The sequence below is a fragment of the Muscardinus avellanarius genome, assembly GCF_963383645.1.
Source record: "Muscardinus avellanarius genome assembly, chromosome: 4".
Lineage (NCBI taxonomy): Eukaryota > Metazoa > Chordata > Mammalia > Rodentia > Gliridae > Muscardinus > Muscardinus avellanarius.
Genome location: NC_137789.1, coordinates 162,046,021 through 162,063,982, shown reverse-complemented (window position 1 = coordinate 162,063,982; position 17,962 = coordinate 162,046,021). Strand labels below are relative to the sequence as shown.

Here is a 17,962-nt window from a genome sequence, read left to right as displayed (position 1 = left end):
TCAGGGGGCAAATTTACAGCCCGGGAGGCCCCTGCGGCGCTAATGGGCCCTTCATGGAGTGCGCGGCGGCGGGGGCGCGCCGACGGGCGCGGGCCAATGGCCGGCCGGCCTGCGCCCGCAGCCAATCAGCGCGCGCGCCGCGCCCCGGCCCGCGGTTATCAGCGCGTCCGCCCGCCGCGCCGCCGGACCGGCCGGAGCCGCCGCCGCCCGCGCCCTCCGCCCGCCGCCGCCGCCGCCGCCCGCCGCCCGCCGCCGTCGGCGCCCGCGCCCCGCTGCAGCCGGCGCCCCGCACGCTCCCCGGGCCGGCGGGCGGCGGGGCCCGGATGGGCGCCCGGGCCGAAGGCGGCGGCGCCCATGGACGCTAACCGCCCGGGCGCGTTCGTGCTGAGCAGCGCGCCGCTGGCCGCGCTGCACAACATGGCCGAGATGAAGACGTCGCTGTTCCCGTACGCGCTGCAGGGCCCGGCCGGCTTCAAGGCGCCCGCGCTGGGCGGCCTGGGCGCGCAGCTGCCGCTCGGCACCCCGCACGGCATCAGCGACATCCTGGGGCGGCCGGCGGGCGCGGGCGCGCTCCTGGGCGGCCTGCCCCGCCTGGGCGGGCTGGCCTCGTCGGCCGGCGTGTACTTCGGGCCGGCGGCCGCCGTGGCGCGGGGCTACCCGAAGCCGCTGGCCGAGCTGCCCGGCCGCCCGCCCATCTTCTGGCCCGGCGTGGTGCCCGGCTCGCCCTGGAGGGACCCGCGCCTGGCCGGCCCGGGTAAGTGCGCGGGGGGCGGGCGGCGGGCGGCGGGCGGGGCCGGCGCTCACCCCGCTCCTCCGCAGCCCAGGCCGGCGGGGCGCTGGACAAGGACGGCAAGAAGAAGCACTCGCGCCCGACCTTCTCGGGCCAGCAGATCTTCGCGCTGGAGAAGACCTTCGAGCAGACCAAGTACCTGGCGGGCCCCGAGCGCGCGCGGCTCGCCTACTCGCTGGGCATGACGGAGAGCCAGGTGAAGGTGAGCCGGCCGCGCCCGCGGCCCGCGCGGGGGGCCACGGCGAGGCGCGCCCGCACCCACGCCGGCCTTTCACCCCCAGGTGTGGTTCCAGAATCGCCGGACCAAGTGGCGCAAGCGGCACGCGGCGGAGATGGCGTCGGCCAAGAAGAAGCAGGACTCCGACGCCGAGAAGCTGAAGGTGGGCGGCTCAGACGCGGAGGACGACGACGAGTACAACCGGCCCCTGGACCCCAACTCGGACGACGAGAAGATCGCACGGCTGCTCAAGAAGCACAAACCCTCGAACTTGCCGCTGGTCAGCCCCTGCGGCGGCGGCGGGGACGCCTTGTGAGGAGGCGCAGCCAGCCGAGAGCCAGGGACGCCGCCCGACGCCGGCCGCCGCAGTGTGTATATATATTTTTACAGAATAAGTTATAAAGCGGCAGGCTCTGGCGGGTGTGCGGGGCCTGGAAGCGTCCCTCAGCGTGGGCGCGGGGTATGGGAGGATCACTTTGTATAATCAATAAATTATTTAACACGTCCTTGGCTCCCAAGCCTGCACCGTGTGTTCCTTTGGTACCCAGGCGGGGCGGCGCCTGGAAGCCGGCAGCCCCGGCCTCTTCCCAGCAGCGTGGTAGTGGAGAGAGGATGGTACTCAAGGTCTCTGTGCGCTGAGGATGAGGGCTGCAGCTCCCTGAGCAGGCCAGGTGGGGACTGGAGCCCGGTGCAGGTAGGGCAGCTAGCCTGGAACGCTGGGCCGCCGGCCGGAGAGGAGGAGCCGGGAGAGGCCAGATGTCACCGGAGGGCTGGGCGCTTGGGGCAGGTAAAGCGCGGCTGCTCAGGGACGCAGCCCGCACCCCGGCATTCCAGGCGGGGGATGCGTGGCACTGGGCGCCCTCTGCTGCGTTGGGTCGGATGGCTTAAGTTTGGGGCTGCTGCAAACACTTGGGAATTCCCAAAAGGCAGCGGAGCTGTGCCTGGCCCACCCCCAGCACCCGAACTGCGACACTTTTTCAATTTTTGCAGCTAGTGTACGGAGTGATGCCCTGTCCCTCACCCACACCCACTCCAGGCCAACCTGGGGCTGCCTTAGCGGGTGTTTTGAAATGATTATTTTAAAAAGTCCTTTAGCCAGAATATACCTACCAAACTCAAGTCCCGTGAAGCTGGCTTGAAATTCTGCACGTGGCCCTTCCACTACCATTTCAATGGATTTTTTTTTTTTTGAAGGAAGAAAGCACTATTTGAGTCAAACTAAGACTGCAATGAGAAATCTGAAATAATTCTGCTGGCTGAAGGCCAGCTCTTATACCTCCACATAGAGCGCCCCTCCAAGCTTTACCCTAGCCCCAGAGCACTGGCTTCTCAGAGCACTGGGGACAGACTGCTTGGGGCCTTTCTTGGCCACAATGGAACAGCTCAGAACAGCCTACAAAGCGAGTGGCTTCTGGCTGGAGTTGGACTCTTATCAGAAGGGCTGCATCCCAGTGGCCACAGCCCTGCTGCACAGGGCCAAACACCAAGCCTCACCCTTGTTGAACTGGCTCTAAAGGGCTGCCATTACAAACACCCACCTGCTGGGGCCTCTCAGGCCGTGTCTCTTAACTAGCACGGTACGAGTTTTAACTTCCTGGAAGTGTAAACAATTATTACTACAATGAGAAGGTTTCTTGTGGAAGGCATCGATGCATGTGTTTAAAAGGTCCTTAAAGGGCCTAAGTGGCATGTTTTGCTTTTTGCCCTGTGCTTGCACCACCACTAAAGAAACTAGAGCACTTTCTTGAAAGGGAAGAAACTTTTAAGGGGTAACTGTGTGGTTTCCGTGAGTAACCGTTGTCTCAATGCAAGTTAAGCGCAGAGAAATTCTAGTTTCAAAGATTTGAGGAAAGCATTTATATAATTCCATCAGAATGATCAAGCATGGGTATTTTTTACAGTAAAAAGTTAAAACGATTATTTTTCTATTCCCAGCTATGGGCTTGGGGTCCTCTGACAGTCTGAAGCAGAGAAGTCCCAGGGTTCTGAATGAGTTTGAGCTTAAACAACGGGGCACAAAGGAGGCCACACCCTCGACTTAGCATCTCAAAGGGCGGGAAGGGAAGCTGTGAGCACAAAGCCAGCCCAGAGCTGTTTTCACCAGGATCAATTTTATTGCTTAGGAACCGAGCAGACACTTCCAAAGTCCTTCCGACAGCCCCAAACTGAGGCCTGCAGGCATAACTGCCCGGTGCTGGGCTGCGGCCTGGCCGCGGCCAGGCGCTCAGACCTGCGGGAGCACAGCGGCACGCCAACCCCCAGCACTCGCGCGATGGTCTTGGTAGTGATTTCTGTAGAAACAAGCCTTGCTCTCACGCTGACTGCTCAGTCCAGGCGCTGTAGTGTTCTGAAGTCAATCAATCAACGCACACCGTGTCTCCTCGGACAGACGCTGCGCTCGAGCCCGCGGGGGACGGGTGCGGCTTGGCGGTGCAGCCAGGTGCTCTTCTACACAGCCTGTGCGTCTCACACAGCCCGTATTAGAAGCGGTCTCCGTGGGAAGCAGATGAGACTATTTCTAATTCTCCCACGAGACTATGGTTTTAATGTAGAATATTGGCACCATAAAACGGTAACAAAAGACAGACAAAACGGTTTACAAAATTCCTAAAAGGTACACACAGGCTAGCAATAAATTTCACATTCAGTTCTTAATATTACACAGAGGCAGGGGAGTGGCAAACTGCTAGCACGGTGTGCTCAGGGGCCGCCTGTCCGCCCCACCCGCACTGCTAGCTCATCCGTCCCGGGAACTGTGCTGACGCACAGGCCACCAACTCCTGGACGGCAGCTCTACCGCTACAACACACGTGCATTCATACTGGAAAGTGTATTTAGCATAAGTTTTGATAAGGTTTATAAATTATTTTTAAAAAGTATATATTTATATGTATTTATATATATATATAAAATGGGAAGCAGCTGCAGTGTGATTCGGACACCATGTAACAGGGCAGTAGAGTGAGACCACGGAGGGGCCGCGGACGTGCAGGCGGCCTGCCTGGCCGGCCGGGCGTGCCTCCTGGCAGAGGGGGACTCCGGACGCTGGGGTTCTACGCTGGGGAAGCTCCTCCACAGACAATCATTAAAAATGGAAAACGGTGAAACCTAAAATACAGGATCTTTTTGCTATTAGAGTTTTGGCAACAGGACTGTGTCTTATTTAAAAACCCAGTACTTCTACTTTATGTCCCACAAACAGACACGGCAGCGAGGTATGAGAGGCTTCTCCGGCGTGGCCCAGAGGCTGAAGCGAAGTGTGGGGCCGGCCGTCTACAGGTGGTGCTTGGGCGGGTTTCCCATGCAGCTGCTGGGAGTACGAGTTTCGATACACTGCTACAGGGAGGTCTCTCGGAGGATCCTCTCGTGGCGTTTGCATCTCTTCCCTGAAGTGGAATTAATAATTTGTTAAAGGAACACACACACCAGGAAAAGCTGCAGAAAAGGAGAACCGAGGGAAGGAGTCATATTTACCACCACGTCACTGCACGACACAACACTTGTGCGCATGTGTGTGAGGTTTACCTGCCCCGGGCGCGATTCGGAAGGCCAGGAACACGGGCTGCGGTGGGAGAGGAAGGGTGTCAGTGCAGGCCGCCGCCTCCCACCACACCCCTCGAGGCTCCTCCAGAGGAGGTGGGCTCAGCCCTGCAAGCTGAGCTGAGCCTGACTGCAACGGCCTGCACCTGAGCATGGCTGAGCCAGGACAGGCTGGGACAGCGCAGACAAGAGCCAGTGACGCTGGCTTAGGAATTGCTAACCAAGTCCCCAGTACAGGGGGAAGGGATGCTTGTCTGCCCTGCAGTGCACTCCGCAGCCACGGGTCAGAGCCCTCCAACACCGAGGAAGGGAAGCGGCTTCGTCTCATTTGGCCGAAAATGAGGCGCGATCTGTCACCGCCCGCGTGTGGCTGGGCACTGCAGGGCCGCTCTGGGCTGCGGCAGTGACAAGGACAGATGATCTAGACGGGTCTTCAGAGCTCATCCCAGCACCCCGCAGCTCTGGGCCGCGCCTTTGCCACTACTCTGCCTGGGGGGCGCGGTTCGGCACACCAAGGCCCAGGGAAAATACCCGAACGTGTAACTTGTGCAGTGGTCTTTGAAAACAACCAGCTACACACAAGCTGTCTTTTTAAAATGGCAAAATTAATATATTTTGTTCTACTGTGACTGGTCCTTTCTGCTGCCTTCTTGCTGATTCACCTATCTTTTGGTGTTTTACTAAAATTAAAATTAGATGGACCAGTCCAGGCCACCAAGGAGCCGAGAGACCGCGGGCCCGCGGGTGCGTCTCACCTTGTGGTCGCCCATGCAGACGTTGGGCCCGATGTGATCGTAGGTGACAACTTTCTCCTCGCTCTCCGACTGCAAGCAAACAGAGAGAGGGTAGTGGAGGGGGACGGGCCGGGGCACCCCATGGTCCCTCCAGGAGGCAACAGGCTTCGGGGCCTCTTGGGGAGTGGGTTGGGGTCACTGCCGCTCTGCACCCTTGGCAGCTGCCAGTGTGGCCGAAGGGCTGGTCGTCGTGCTGTCTGTCCTCAGCACCTTGGTCAAATCTTCCCCCACCAGGGACCCTGCTTCTAGAAGGACGGAGGAGATACAGGACCTCCCCAGTCTCCTCCTGGCTCTGGCACGAGCCCCCGCCCACAGCCGGAGACCCGGGCCCCTTTTCAGGTGCCTATTTCCTTTCTTCCCTATTTATACTTGTTTTTGACAGGTTGCTTTATTAACCCAGAACTCCATTCACATGAGAACAGACACACCGACTTTCACACGCTGCACGCAGCAACGTGTGCATGTTAGTCAACCGCCACGGTCTTCCTGCTGCAGCAGCCGCAGGATGGCAGGTGCCTTTATTTAGGTGTGTGTGGACAGTAGAGCGTTTGTTGCTGGTAATCAGTCAGATCTGACTGGGCTGGAGTTTTACATCTGTAGCTGAAGCAGCCGAGACTATAAAGTTAAAACTGAATTATCTTTAATGCAGTAGGAAGCTTAAGGTCAGATTTACTTTCCAGCACGGTCGCCTGCCAGAAAGTATAAAAGCCAACCTTCGGCGCCGCGTGCATGAGCGCTTGCCCGTCTCTCACCAGCCCGAGCCGCCTCCACGGAGGTGGGAGACATTTATCAAATGCAGCATGTGACTTACAAAGGCAGCGTCAAATTGTGGATTTTCAACCGCATAATCTTTGGACAGATAAACAAATTACAGCGGTGCGGGAGGAGCGGGCACACCTCACTGGGCGTTCATCACGGGCTCCCAGCAGCCCTCCGCCCTCCGCGTTTCAGGCTCAGGAAGCAGAACAGAACATGATGACGAGGTGCCGGAGCGTGCCATGATGGATGGTGCCGGAGGCTGCTCGCGGCACCATCTGCCTGTTGTGACGCCCTCGCCCGCGGGCAGCCTCGAGGGGAGGCACGTCGACTCCGGCCCGAGGCCAGGCCTCCTGCAAGCTGCCTAGTGTGCTTTGTCCTCAGCTGGACGGAGCAGAGCAGTCTCCACCACACTTTTCCGCACAGCACCCTGGGTCTGGAGACCCAGAGACACAAACAGAAGGCGCTGGCAGGAGGCCTCTGCGCCACTGACGGCCGGCCCCTGTGGCATGTGGCCTGGGGGCTGACGCAAGGCGAGGGCGTGTGGCCTTGGAGATCTCTCTGGGGGTGCCGTCCCTGTGGTATTACTTCAGCTGGCAGGAGGGAGTGCTCCTGCAAGCCATCGTGGGTCTACTGTTGCTAGTTATCACGCCGTCCTCCCCTCCACGCTCATGAGCAAGGCTGGGCTGTGTGCAGGGCTGTCCTGAGCTTGCCCTGGGCCTCTGGGCTCCTAGCCAGCACCAGGTCAGCTTCACTTAAGAAGGCCTGGGTGAGGAGGGACCCAGAATGGCCAGGTGAGGGTGTGGCCTGGGCAGGCCCTGCCCACGAGCCATTAGGTCAGAGGCTAGCCCGCGGAGTATCAGGTACTAGCCTGCAAGGGTCCGCGCCTTCACTGCGGGCTCACAGAGCTAACTCAGACACCAGTCCTTTGGAAAACACTTATTTTGTGTTAAAATGTTGGAATGGAGAATCATTGGAGGTCTGAAAGGCCCCGGCATCTGGAGTGGGGTGCTGCAAGCCTCTGAGGACCTAGCGTCGGCTCTGAGCAGGGCCATCCCACAGCCTTGCGTCCGGCCTGCTTTGTTGTGGCAAGAGCCCACAGGGACCCCAGAGGCCAGCCCACTGCCCTCCTGTGCGGCCAGCGGCTCCCACTCACCCTGAGCAGCAGCTCCTTGGCCGAGGGGGACATGAGGATACGGTCACACCACGCGGGGCACCGCGTGTTCATGTACTGCTCGCCCTGTCTGGAGTCCTCGCTGTACGGGTAGCTGTGGAGATAGGGGCAAGGGTCAGCGGTGCCCGGCTGCAGCTGTCCCTGCATTTCACAAAGAACTCCTAGAATATAGACTCACAGCTTCCGTGTGCACGTCGAACATTCTCAGTACAGGGAGGGCTCCGGCCAGCCTGCCGCACACGCGGCTCCCCTCACTGTGCTGACCACGTCCTCATCTGGGCAGGGTCTAGGTGCTTAGGCCGGGACCCTGGGGTCATCAAACTCTAACGAGTGTGACTCCCCAGTTCTTAGGGCCTGGGAACGGGCTCCAGCTGGCAGAGCAGTAAGTGCTGTCTGGCATGGGCGGGCCTGAGGACCCTGTGCTAACGCACTCTGCTCTCCCAGGGGCGGGTGGTGTGCCGCTCCACGTGGCCCCGGGCCTCTGTGTCTGTGTGCTGATTCCCTCACTCAGGATCCCAGGGCCGGCCTCAGGCCCACCCACCTCCCGCCCAGCGGCACTTGGGCTGGGACTACATGTGCCTGGACTTGGTCTGGGCTCCGCATGCCACCTCGGGAGCATCTTTCCTGAGGACAGCCGTGCACCCAGGAGCAGGCGTCCGCCACTCGGCCTCTCTGACCTCAGCCGACTAGAGACTGTCCTTGTAAAGCCTCGTGTGTTTCCTTTCTTGGTTAACTCCAAATGCCATACAGCGTTTGCTGAGAGCGGGGCGGTGCCCTGCTACACCTTGCTGCTGGCGTACTGGACGAGACGGCGCTGCCACAGGCAACTGGCAGGTTGATCCGTGGGCCTCCCGGGAGGGGTCCGGTCACCTGCAGGCCTGGCCCCACTGCCCGTAGGGAGTCCCGGGTCCGACTCTGTCCCTGCACCCAGCCCTCAAACAACTGATCAGCTCACTTCTCCAGGGACCTGACCACCACCACCTTGAGCTGCAGCTTGTGATCCCAGCCCTCAGGGAGCCACCGCCCAATCAGAACCTCCAACATGGCTAAACACAAAACTGACATCGTTTCTACTTAGGACTATATTTTTAAACAGTACAGAATACTCTATATCCCAAGTCTCCCCACCCCCATAAAACGGGCAGTCCGGGCCTGGCCTACGCCCTGCGTCTCAAGGGGCAGGCCACCTTGTTCAGGTGCTCCTTGGTTCACCCTGACCATGGACTGAGGAGAAGTGGGAATCGACTCCTGCCGGCACGTACCATGCGCTCTCACGGTGGCACCCGAAGCCCTGCAGCAGGAAGGCGCAACCCACAAGCCACACAGCCCCATCCGGCTCCCAGAGGGCAGCAGACCAGGGGCATGCTGGCCACTCAGGCACAGAGCCAGTGGGACCAAGGCTGGAGGGCTCTGCCAGGGTGGGCGGGTGGTCTGTGCAGGCACTGCTGTCCACTGGCAGCCATGCCGGGCCAGGAGGTCCTCTGCTGCCCACCGTGACTCAAGGGCAGTCGGGCCTCTCACCCCTCACTCAAACACAGCAAGGAGATACCTCCACGAGGACCGTGCCCTCGCCCAGCACGGCCTGCGGTCAACAGGCTGCATCTAGCCACGCTCTCCTCTATTTTGGTCCAACCGTCAAGCGCACTGCCTGTCCCCTGGCTGTCTTCACACAAGGGCCTCTGTGCAGCCAACACTGCCCATCAGGAGCCCACCAGGGCCAAGGAGCACGTGGGAGGTGGCCTGGAAGAAGGCGGTGCTGAGCCCATGTGCCCTTAGAAGTCGTCTGTCACGCTCAAGGCCAGCTAGACACTGCCACAAGGACCTCCACCACATGCGCCTCAGAGACACTGAATGCCAGGTGACACAGCAGGTGCCTTGGGGTGAGTCTGCACACCAGTGGGTCCTGCCTCTGCCACACTGGTGCACGGGGCGCGAGTGACCCCTTCCATCCATGCAACAGGAGTGACAGGCAGCCGCTGCATAGACACACCAGACTCCATGATAAATCACTGAACAGGACAGCCCGCAACGCCAGGACTAACCCCGGTGTAGCCCTAGCCCAGCCTGTACCCACAGAGCAATGGGAAGGTCTACAGGCCAAGGGTGGTCCCGGCCAGGGGGACTGCAGGGTCCTCAGTTCCACACCCTGAGGTGTTCCCCGCGGGCAAGTGCAGGAGGTTCAGGTCCCAGACAGATCTGGGAGGCCAGTGTGGCCATGGCCCCACCTCTTCCTCCACTCGGGGTACACAGCTGAGCGCAGGACCCCTGGACTTGGACGTGGCCTGTCCACCAGTGATTAATGTGGCCGTGCTGTGCACCCAGACTTATCTGGAAGCAAACCTGCACCATGGGAGGCGGGACAGCCAGCCCTATCTCAGCCCCATACAGCTCAGGAATAATCGTCATCATTAATTATGGTGGTGATAAAATTAACAATTGCCCACCTGTGCTCCTGCCAGGCTCCTCCCTCCCCCCACTGTGCTCCTCCCTCAGGATGTGGGCAGAGGCCCCTTTGCCAGCCGACTGTTTGCTCAGGTTCAGCCTGGCCCTGTTGACAAGACTCTGCGGAGCCCTGGGTGGCTGGCTGGCGGAGAGTGTTGCCACGGCCCTGGGCACAACAGCGCAGGGCAGCACAAAGGCCTGTGTGTGTGAGTGTGTGTGAGTGCGAGTGTCGGTGTTGTGTTGGGGTGAGTGTGAGTGTGTGTCGGTGTTGTGTCGGGGTGTGTGTGTGATTGTGTGCTGCAGGTGGCGGGAGCCTTGGGGAGGCCTCTGGCTGGGGAGGGCCTCTCCTTGGCCCTGGCCTGCTCAGTAGCGCCTCCCGCAGTGGTCGCGCTCCTCTGTGAGGGCCGAGCTCCTGAGAAGGGCCAGCCTCAAGGACAGCTGTGGTGTTGGAGCCAGCTGGCCCTGCCACTCCGCCACGGCAGAGTCCCACTGGAGACACAGTGCGCTTTCTCTGAGTAAGTTAAGCACACTGAAAGTCGGGCAAGGCGGCTGCAGGGCACGAGGGCTCCCGCTTTTCAGGAAACTCTGTGTGAGGCCGGTGTCCGCGGGCCTGGCCAGCACTGGCACGCCTGGGCCATGATGTCTGCTCCTCTGCCATGCCTCACGCACGCATACGGTGCCTTCGGGTTACTCTTAGTTGGGGCGGCGGCAGCCTGCACCCTGCCGTGCAGGGTCCCACTTCAGTCCCACGCGGCCACCCACCACCTGCGGCTTTCCAGGGGGTCCTTGGTCTGCATGGTGAGGGTCTCCAGGCCCAGAAGGTAGGACTTCGCTCCTGAAAGCACTTGGATGGTTAGCCATTTCTGTGGTACTGGCGCTGCACGGTTACAGCCCTGGGAAAAGGGCCGGTGCAGAGTGGGAAGCAGAGGCAAGCTGCAGGCCACGCCCTCCTCCTGAGCACTGCACTCCCAGCCCGTGGGCGCCAGGGAGAGTCGCGAGCGCCCTGATGGACAATGGGCGTCTTACTCATCTTGAACCCAGCCTGGGGTCAGGGTTTCAGCAGGATCAGACAGAGTGCCCAGGAGGTCCTACCCCTTCTGACACGTAATCCCCTCGGTCAGCGCCTCCAAGCCGCTGACCTGGGCACCCTCCTGCAGGTGGACTGGCAGGCACTTCCTCTGGGAGGGACAGACGAGCCCACCTTTTTGGTGTGCAACTAATAGTACCTGCTGCCAACCACAAAATTCAGGCTTTTCCAAATACCCAGCAGTGTAGAAAATGTGCTTGGACCTTGGACCTGACGGTACTCTGAAGACTTCTGCCCAAACCTGGTGTCTTGGCGAAGGTGCCATCGGCTCTGTGAGAGAAGTCCAGCACCCACCTAGCCCAGGATTTCCCAAGGATGCATACAGGCTGCCAGGCCCGCGCGTGGGTAAGGCCCGCACTGGTGTCAGTGGGCAACTCCCAGCTCTGTGCTGAAGCGAGGCTGTGAGCAGGTGCTGTCTCTCCACATTAGAAAGGAGAGAAGAACGCCCCTGGCCTCCCAGGCATTTGGGTGCCCGCACCTTGTCCAAGCACAGGCCCGTGGGGGGCTGGCATCTCACCACACCCGGTCAAACCTCAAAAACATCCTGAATGTGTGACACTACCATTCTTCGCACATTTTTCTTTGGAAAATAACTTTTTCATGAAAATGTTAAAAACATGTTTTATAAAAATGTAATGGTTATCAGTACTTAAACATGAACAAGTATTTAAGGTCATGGAGCCTGTAGGTGGATTTAACCCCCCCCCCCCACACACACACTGCTCCTTGGAGTCCTGAGTAACCTGAAGACTCTAAAGGGGTGTCCAGCCCAAGTCAGCCGAGCTCAGCACTTTAGGACTTGTCCCCAGAATGCTCAATGCCAGCCACCTTGATAACGGGACACAGCTTTCCTTCTTAATAAGCGGGGGATTCAGTCACTACCCTGATAGAATAGCTACACAAGCACATCTTTATACTTTGACCTCTTTACTTTAAAACAAACTGAAAACTGAACTAGAAATTGGAACTTCACATCTAGCTGGGATGCGCAGCCAGCCAGGGTGTCCGTGGTGAGCTTTGGGCACTCGGAATGGCGGCCGCCCTGGCTGGGCTCTCCTGGGACCTCGCTGAACCTGGGCGTGCGGGCAGGAGAAGCAGGGCCCTCTAGGGACACTGGAATCCTGCTCCCCACTCTGCAGGCCTGGGGACTCGGGATCTGGACAGATGACCGTGCGGGGAGCACCGTGCCTTGCTGCTTCCAAGCAGCTCACGCTGAGAGGCATCCATGGGGCACAGGCAGGGCTTGTGGGCCAGGGTGCCAGCATGTCCTCTGTCTTAGGCAGGGGTGTGCAGCCTTACTACAGTGCAAGCACGTGGTGCAAAGGCGTCCCACCAGTGCCTGGGCGCTGTGTCCGCACACACCTGTGGTCCCAGTACTTGGGAGGCTGAGACAGGAGGATCGCAGGATTGAGGCCAGTCTCAGCAACTTAGCAAGACCCTCAGTGACTTAGTGAGACCCTGCTTCAAAACAAAAAATAAAAACGTCGGGGCAAAGCTCAGAGCTGGAATGACCTTGGTTTCAGTGCCCCTTGTCCCCATGGCGGAGGCAGTGGTAGCCTGGACTGTAAGCGACCTCCTGGCGTGGCCTCAGCCATTGCCCTTGGAGTCCTCCCTGGGAAGGGGCCGGAGCACCTGATCCCCAGCGGAAGGAGGGAGGGCGGAGAGTTGTGATCCTCTGTCCAGGCGAGACGGCCTCAGGCAGCCACGGCCACTTGGGAGCGTGGCTCTGCCTGGCCATGGAGACCGGTGACGGCCTCCGCGGGACGAGCCGCACTGCCGCCGCGAGGAGCCTCTACTGAGCCTGCACGTGCGCACAGTGAGCAGGGCCGCTCCAGGTCCACGAGCTGTTAGCTGCACGGTGCGGCTGCGCAGGAAGGGGTCCATGACGCTGCCTGGCTGGTGGTGGGAAGGCCACGGGAGATGCTCCACTCTCCTACCCGGCTGCAACACGCTCACTCAAAGGACAGCAAAGGTCCCGGAGGCCAGGAGTCACACCCACGAGAAGAGACTGCGGGCTTCTGGGCCTCTGCCTGCCAGCGCACCTGCCAGGAATGCGCCCTGGCCACTCCCTGGCTTCAAGAGCACCCAGGCCTCAGCAAGGACCACCCGGCTCGGTCCTCACGCCCTTCCAGAAGTACTGGGAGGGCACAGGGGGGAGTGGGCACAGGCACACCCGACACACCCAGGAGCTGCAAAGGGACCAGAGTTGGAGATGGAGCGCTGAGACACAGGGCGCACCGTCAGACCTCGGCTGGGACAGAAGCAGCACAGGAAGTGCACGCAGCAGTGCAGATGCAGGCGGGCCAGGCCGGGAGTGCAGGGCTGGGGCCCCAGTGCAGATGCAGGCGGGCCAGGCCGGGAGATACAGGGCTGTGGGCCCCCCCACCCCCCACCCAGGAGCCACCAACCCACACACTGCTCTGGGTACCCCTGCTGTGTTCTTGAGGCCGCACAGGCTGGCCAGCTCATGCTGCCGTGTGCAGCCAGAAGCCCAGGACCCAGCTCCGCTCTGTGCAGCAACTGTACAGAGCGCACACCATCACTTGCGCTCACAGGACACACACGGCACACATACGTCCTCACACATGAACACGCCTACAACATGCACACCAGGAGCTACACCCACACACATGTGCTGCACATGTGTACTTCCTCACACAAGGCTTGCACATGCACACATGCACACCTGCACACCACATACACCATGCCATTTTAAACAGCTATGCATGTGCATATACACGGATGTCTACATATAGACCTACAAGCACACAACCACACATGCGTTCAATTCCCCAACATATGTACATCCATACAATGCCTACACCAACATGTATGTGTACACAACGATGCACATGTGAATATACTGTATGTGCATATACACGTACATGTGCATGAATAATTCATTACACTCATATCCATGCTCCACGCAGACCCATTTAGTGCTCATACACGCACACACACGAAAATACTCATGAGCTCAATTCTCCACACATTTCCATGTGCATGCCACATCCACACACATGCAGAAGCCATGACACATGTGCATGTGCACCCTGCGTACATGCCTGTGGGTGTGGCCAAGGCTGCCAGTTTTACTGCAGCTTGAGAACACCCATTTGCATTTCCTCTGTGGTGCTGGGCCTGGTGCCTGCCAGCACAGGCCCACCCTGGGCTGCATCCCAGACCTAAGGAGGACCTGAGTGGGTGCCACAAGACACGCGGCCTCTGCGAATCACTAGCTCACTCTTACAGCCAGCCTTGGCTTCGACCACTCCCACAGCCTGCGTGGCTCCCAAGCTGCCGTGGCCGCCCAGCAGGAGCTGTGCACTTTAGCTCATGGTCTCAAACTCAGTTTCAAAAGACAGTACAACCAGAGAGAAGGGACAGCAGGTGTGTCCTGGGAGGTGGTGGGGATGGCAGGTGCATCCTGGGAGGTAGTGGAGGTGGCAGGTGCATCCTGGGAGGTGGTGGGGATGGCAGGTGCATCCTGGGAGGTGGTGGGGATGGCAGGTGCATCCTGGGAGGTGGTGGGGATGGCAGGCATTCCCTGGGAACCACCTCACAACAGTGAATCCCTCCTACCACCTCTCTGCCTGCAGCCAGAGACATCCTCTGCTTCTGAGGTCTGATGTTGCTGGCTGCCCCTTGGGTGCTCCAGATACTCCCCTGTTTTAAGGACACCTCCTTAATTGCCTAGCCAGACAAGAATGAGCAGTCTGTGACAAGGACATGGACATCTCAGGTCACCTCTGTGATGTGAGTCTTGGCTGTCAACTGGACTGGCTGAGATGTCCAGGTGACCGGAGAAGACACTGCTGAGTGTGTTTCCAAGATGATGCCCAGGGGTCAGAAGCTGAGGGGAGACCCACCTGAGTGGCACTGTCCCGTAGGCCGGGGCCCGACTGGAACCAAGCATTTGGAAGGAGGACGCACCCACGGTCTTCCCCAGCGGGTGCGTCTAGCTGCCATCGCCCATGGACAGCGGACTCCAGCTTCTCCAGCCTTTGAGTCTCCGCGGTGACTCTCCTGGGCTCCAGCCTGCAGCCTGGGCCTGGGCTGCATCCTTGGTCTCTCTTGTTCTGGCTCCAGCTTCTTGATGGAGCAGCTGCTGGCTTCCTGGCTCTCCAGCCTCAGATCATGAGCCAATCGACAAGCTCCTATAACTGCACATGTGTCCTGTGGCTTCTACTCTTCCAGAAAACCTGCCACACCAACAGCCAACCTCTACGGGCGCTCACAGGGCAGAAGAGCTCTCCTGACACGACCCACCCCCACATCCTTGCAAACACCAGCGGCCTTCAAAGCTCTCCTCTTGGTGCCCAAGTCCCTCTCAAGATGTGCGGCAGTTCCCCTGCCCCGTCCAGGGGACACCTGTCCTGGATATGCCAAGCAGGGCTGCTGGGCCTGCTTCCCACCAGCCTGGCCCTGGTGAGTCAGGCTGCAGCCACTGTCCTGCCAGGCTGGTGCTTCCAGTCCTCAGAGGCCTTTGAGCAGGCTGTTTGGGTGACGCCGCACTCAACCTTCTAGAACACGTGGTGTGCGTGGGTAGCCAAGCCTGGTGCCGGCTCCTGTTCTTTGGTGTGGACAGCAGATCCTGCTGCGAAAGCTCTCCTTCAGCTGCACAGGCCCTGACAGCCTGGCCCCGTGGCTCCCAGTCTGGCCGGTCCTGCCTCAATTCTCCAGTGCCCACCTGACTTTCAAGGATGCTGCGCTGGGAGAGAGCGCTGCTGGGGCCCCAGGCCTCCCTGCTCCCAGGAGAGCCCGAGGGAGACATCCCTGAGCCTACGGCTAATTTTCTGCAGTTCAGAGAAGGGAGGCCACGATGCCTGACTGGCCATATGCAGGGAGCAGAACTGGTACCCATCCAGAGTGGGCTTAGATGTGGGACGTGTCTGGGAGGAGCTTCTGCTGCTCATCACACCGTGACCCAGCACTGCAGATGTCATGGGCTCATACACGAGGTCAGGAGCGCCTGGACAGCACCTGTGAGGCCCCGCTGGCCTCACTGCCGACAACCGCACTTACATGTGTGTCCGAGACCTTGGCCTGGGCACTGAGCAGGTACACGATGGCAAACAGTGCTTACAATCCCCGTGTCTCCGGCCCCATGACACTACCCCTCACCAGAGACCGCTGCGGTGAGAGGGGGACGGCTGGCAGCCCGAGACCGAGGAGCTACTGACAGCTGGCACAGGGATGGGACCCTGACCACCGGGCACACTTCTGAGTGGATGTAAAGTGCTTACACAGCACAAGGCAGCCCTCAAGGTACAAAACAGGCACCACAGGCGCAATCCCTGTCTCAACCCCTGAGAGCGGCACAGCCTCCCCGCAGCTCCGGAGCACTTTCACCTGGCCACAAGCACTCTGACTCGGTCTGAGAAAGTGCAAGGGCCAGGAGAAGCAGCACAGAGAGGCTGCAGGGTGCAGTGTTCCTGTCATGGGCGCCCCTCGTGCACACTGCTTGTAGAAAGGCATCCACTCTGAGGCCCCTTGGTGAGGATGCACCCTTCAGGAACACCTGGTATGGTGGAGGTGGCCGAGGTGGGACCGTGTGGGCTCAGACTGAGCCACAACTCACTAGCTAGCCACTTTTTTTTTTTTATCAAACCATTCCTCTTTCTTCACGCCAGCCCCAAGGCCGTCGGCAGTGCAAAGGGAGCCAGTGTTGTTGCTGGAAACATCAGGATTCTACAATACCACAAACGCCCGACTTGTCTAAGAAAGACAACCCTGGGAGTCCGCGGGTGCGGCGCTGCAGCGGGTCTGAGGTTTCTGAGATCCACGGCACCCAGTGCCTGTGGCTGGTGCGCTCCAACACGGCAGTATGTTACATGTTGGAAAGCTAGCTGTTTTTTAAAAATGAAGATAACACAGCTATTCATGACTGTCAGATCATGCTCCTTGCAGGCCATGGAAAGGGTGGCAGGAGATGCAGGTCACACGAACACACAGCACACATGTACAGACATGTGCACACGCAGAGGCAGCAGGGAGGCAGCGTTGCCTGGCTTGTGCAGCAGTGCGGTGCTCCTTACCTGGGGGGGAATGAGATGTCCAGTTCATACAGTCTGTCCTTGAAGACAGACAGCTCTTTGTCAAATTCCAAGAGCTGAAGAAAGAAAAAGAAGAAGATAAAGTTGCTTTGGCTCTCCATATGGGGCGCGGTGGCCTGCGTGCGCTAGGATGTTTGTGACTTCCTGAACACCCACGGGGCTCAAGCATTTGGTGTGACATCTGTCCCACCCAGAGCTGTGAGGTCGCATCAGGAAGATCTGGAGTTGCCCTCTTGGCCCTGACATCAGGCCGCCTCCACTGCCGTAGCCCAGCCGAGGAGCGCGGAAGGCCTGGCTCTGCTCACCCAAGACACAAGACACACAGGCCACCGGGCCTGGGCAATCCTCCCCAGGTGGGAAGGCCCACAGCAGCTCACAGAGCAGGGGGCATCAACCTTGTGAAGAGATCAGGAAATGGCCTGAATCTGCACACTAGTACATCCGAGCAGCAGCTTGGGCAGAAACACCCAGATTTCTGTGCAGAGGAGGCAGCAGGCAGTCCAGCCCCTCAGGATGCTTGAGATGCAAAGCCCAGAGGGCACCTGCCCCAGGGCACGAGTGCCCACTGGCCTCATCTCTGGGCGGTCGCCATGTGCACCCTCTGGGACACTCCTCATCAATCATCCTGCCCACAGCTGTGTGGGGCACGGCATCACACTGAGGCTCCCCTGAAACCCACACCGTGTCCTCGCTCCTCCCCGCCGGCTCATCCATCATTCCTGAGCGTGCAATTAGCAGCCTCATGTACACAGTAATTACCCGTGTGCCAGGGGGCTACCTCCCACCTGCCCGGGCCTCCTGCCCGCTTCCTGCCTCCCCGGGCAGCACCCAGGCCTGGTGGGAGTGAGGCCACAGGAAACAGTCAGAGTCCCCACCAGAGGGCCATACTTATGGTGTGTGGGAGGAAACACTCCTGGCAAAGTACGGCTTTTCCAGACAGAGCCGCCCCACCGCAGCCGCACACCTGCAGCCTCCTGGACACCCGGGACACAAGCCAGGGGCCTCAAACCTGCGTGGGCAGCGAGGCCACTGAGGCCTGGGGTGCACGCGCATGCCCACCTCCTGCTGGGGGGGCGCCCATAGCAGGCCTTACCCCCTGCCACTGC

The 17,962-nt window shown here is 59.8% G+C and overlaps 2 protein-coding genes across 2 annotated transcripts in view; one reads left to right on the top strand and one right to left on the bottom strand.

The window, feature by feature from the left end:
- Positions 1-354: 354 nt before the first annotated feature.
- On the top strand, positions 355-1,323 carry NKX6-2 (NK6 homeobox 2; the record flags this gene model as incomplete). The annotated part of the gene is made up of 3 exons (XM_080694544.1): positions 355-754; positions 820-992; positions 1,072-1,323. 3 exons carry the CDS (start codon positions 355-357, stop codon positions 1,321-1,323), a joined length of 825 nt encoding a protein of 274 aa, XP_080550670.1.
- Positions 1,324-4,343: 3,020 nt separating this feature from the next.
- INPP5A (inositol polyphosphate-5-phosphatase A) overlaps positions 4,344-17,962 on the bottom strand; it is a gene marked incomplete at both ends in the record, with an annotated part of 184,677 nt that continues 171,058 nt past the window's right edge. Inside the window, 5 exons of the mRNA XM_080695419.1 lie at positions 4,344-4,393; positions 4,533-4,569; positions 5,303-5,371; positions 7,254-7,365; positions 16,839-16,912. Coding sequence (XP_080551545.1) covers positions 4,344-4,393; positions 4,533-4,569; positions 5,303-5,371; positions 7,254-7,365; positions 16,839-16,912 — 342 coding nt within the window. The remainder of the gene's footprint in view (positions 4,394-4,532; positions 4,570-5,302; positions 5,372-7,253; positions 7,366-16,838; positions 16,913-17,962) is intronic.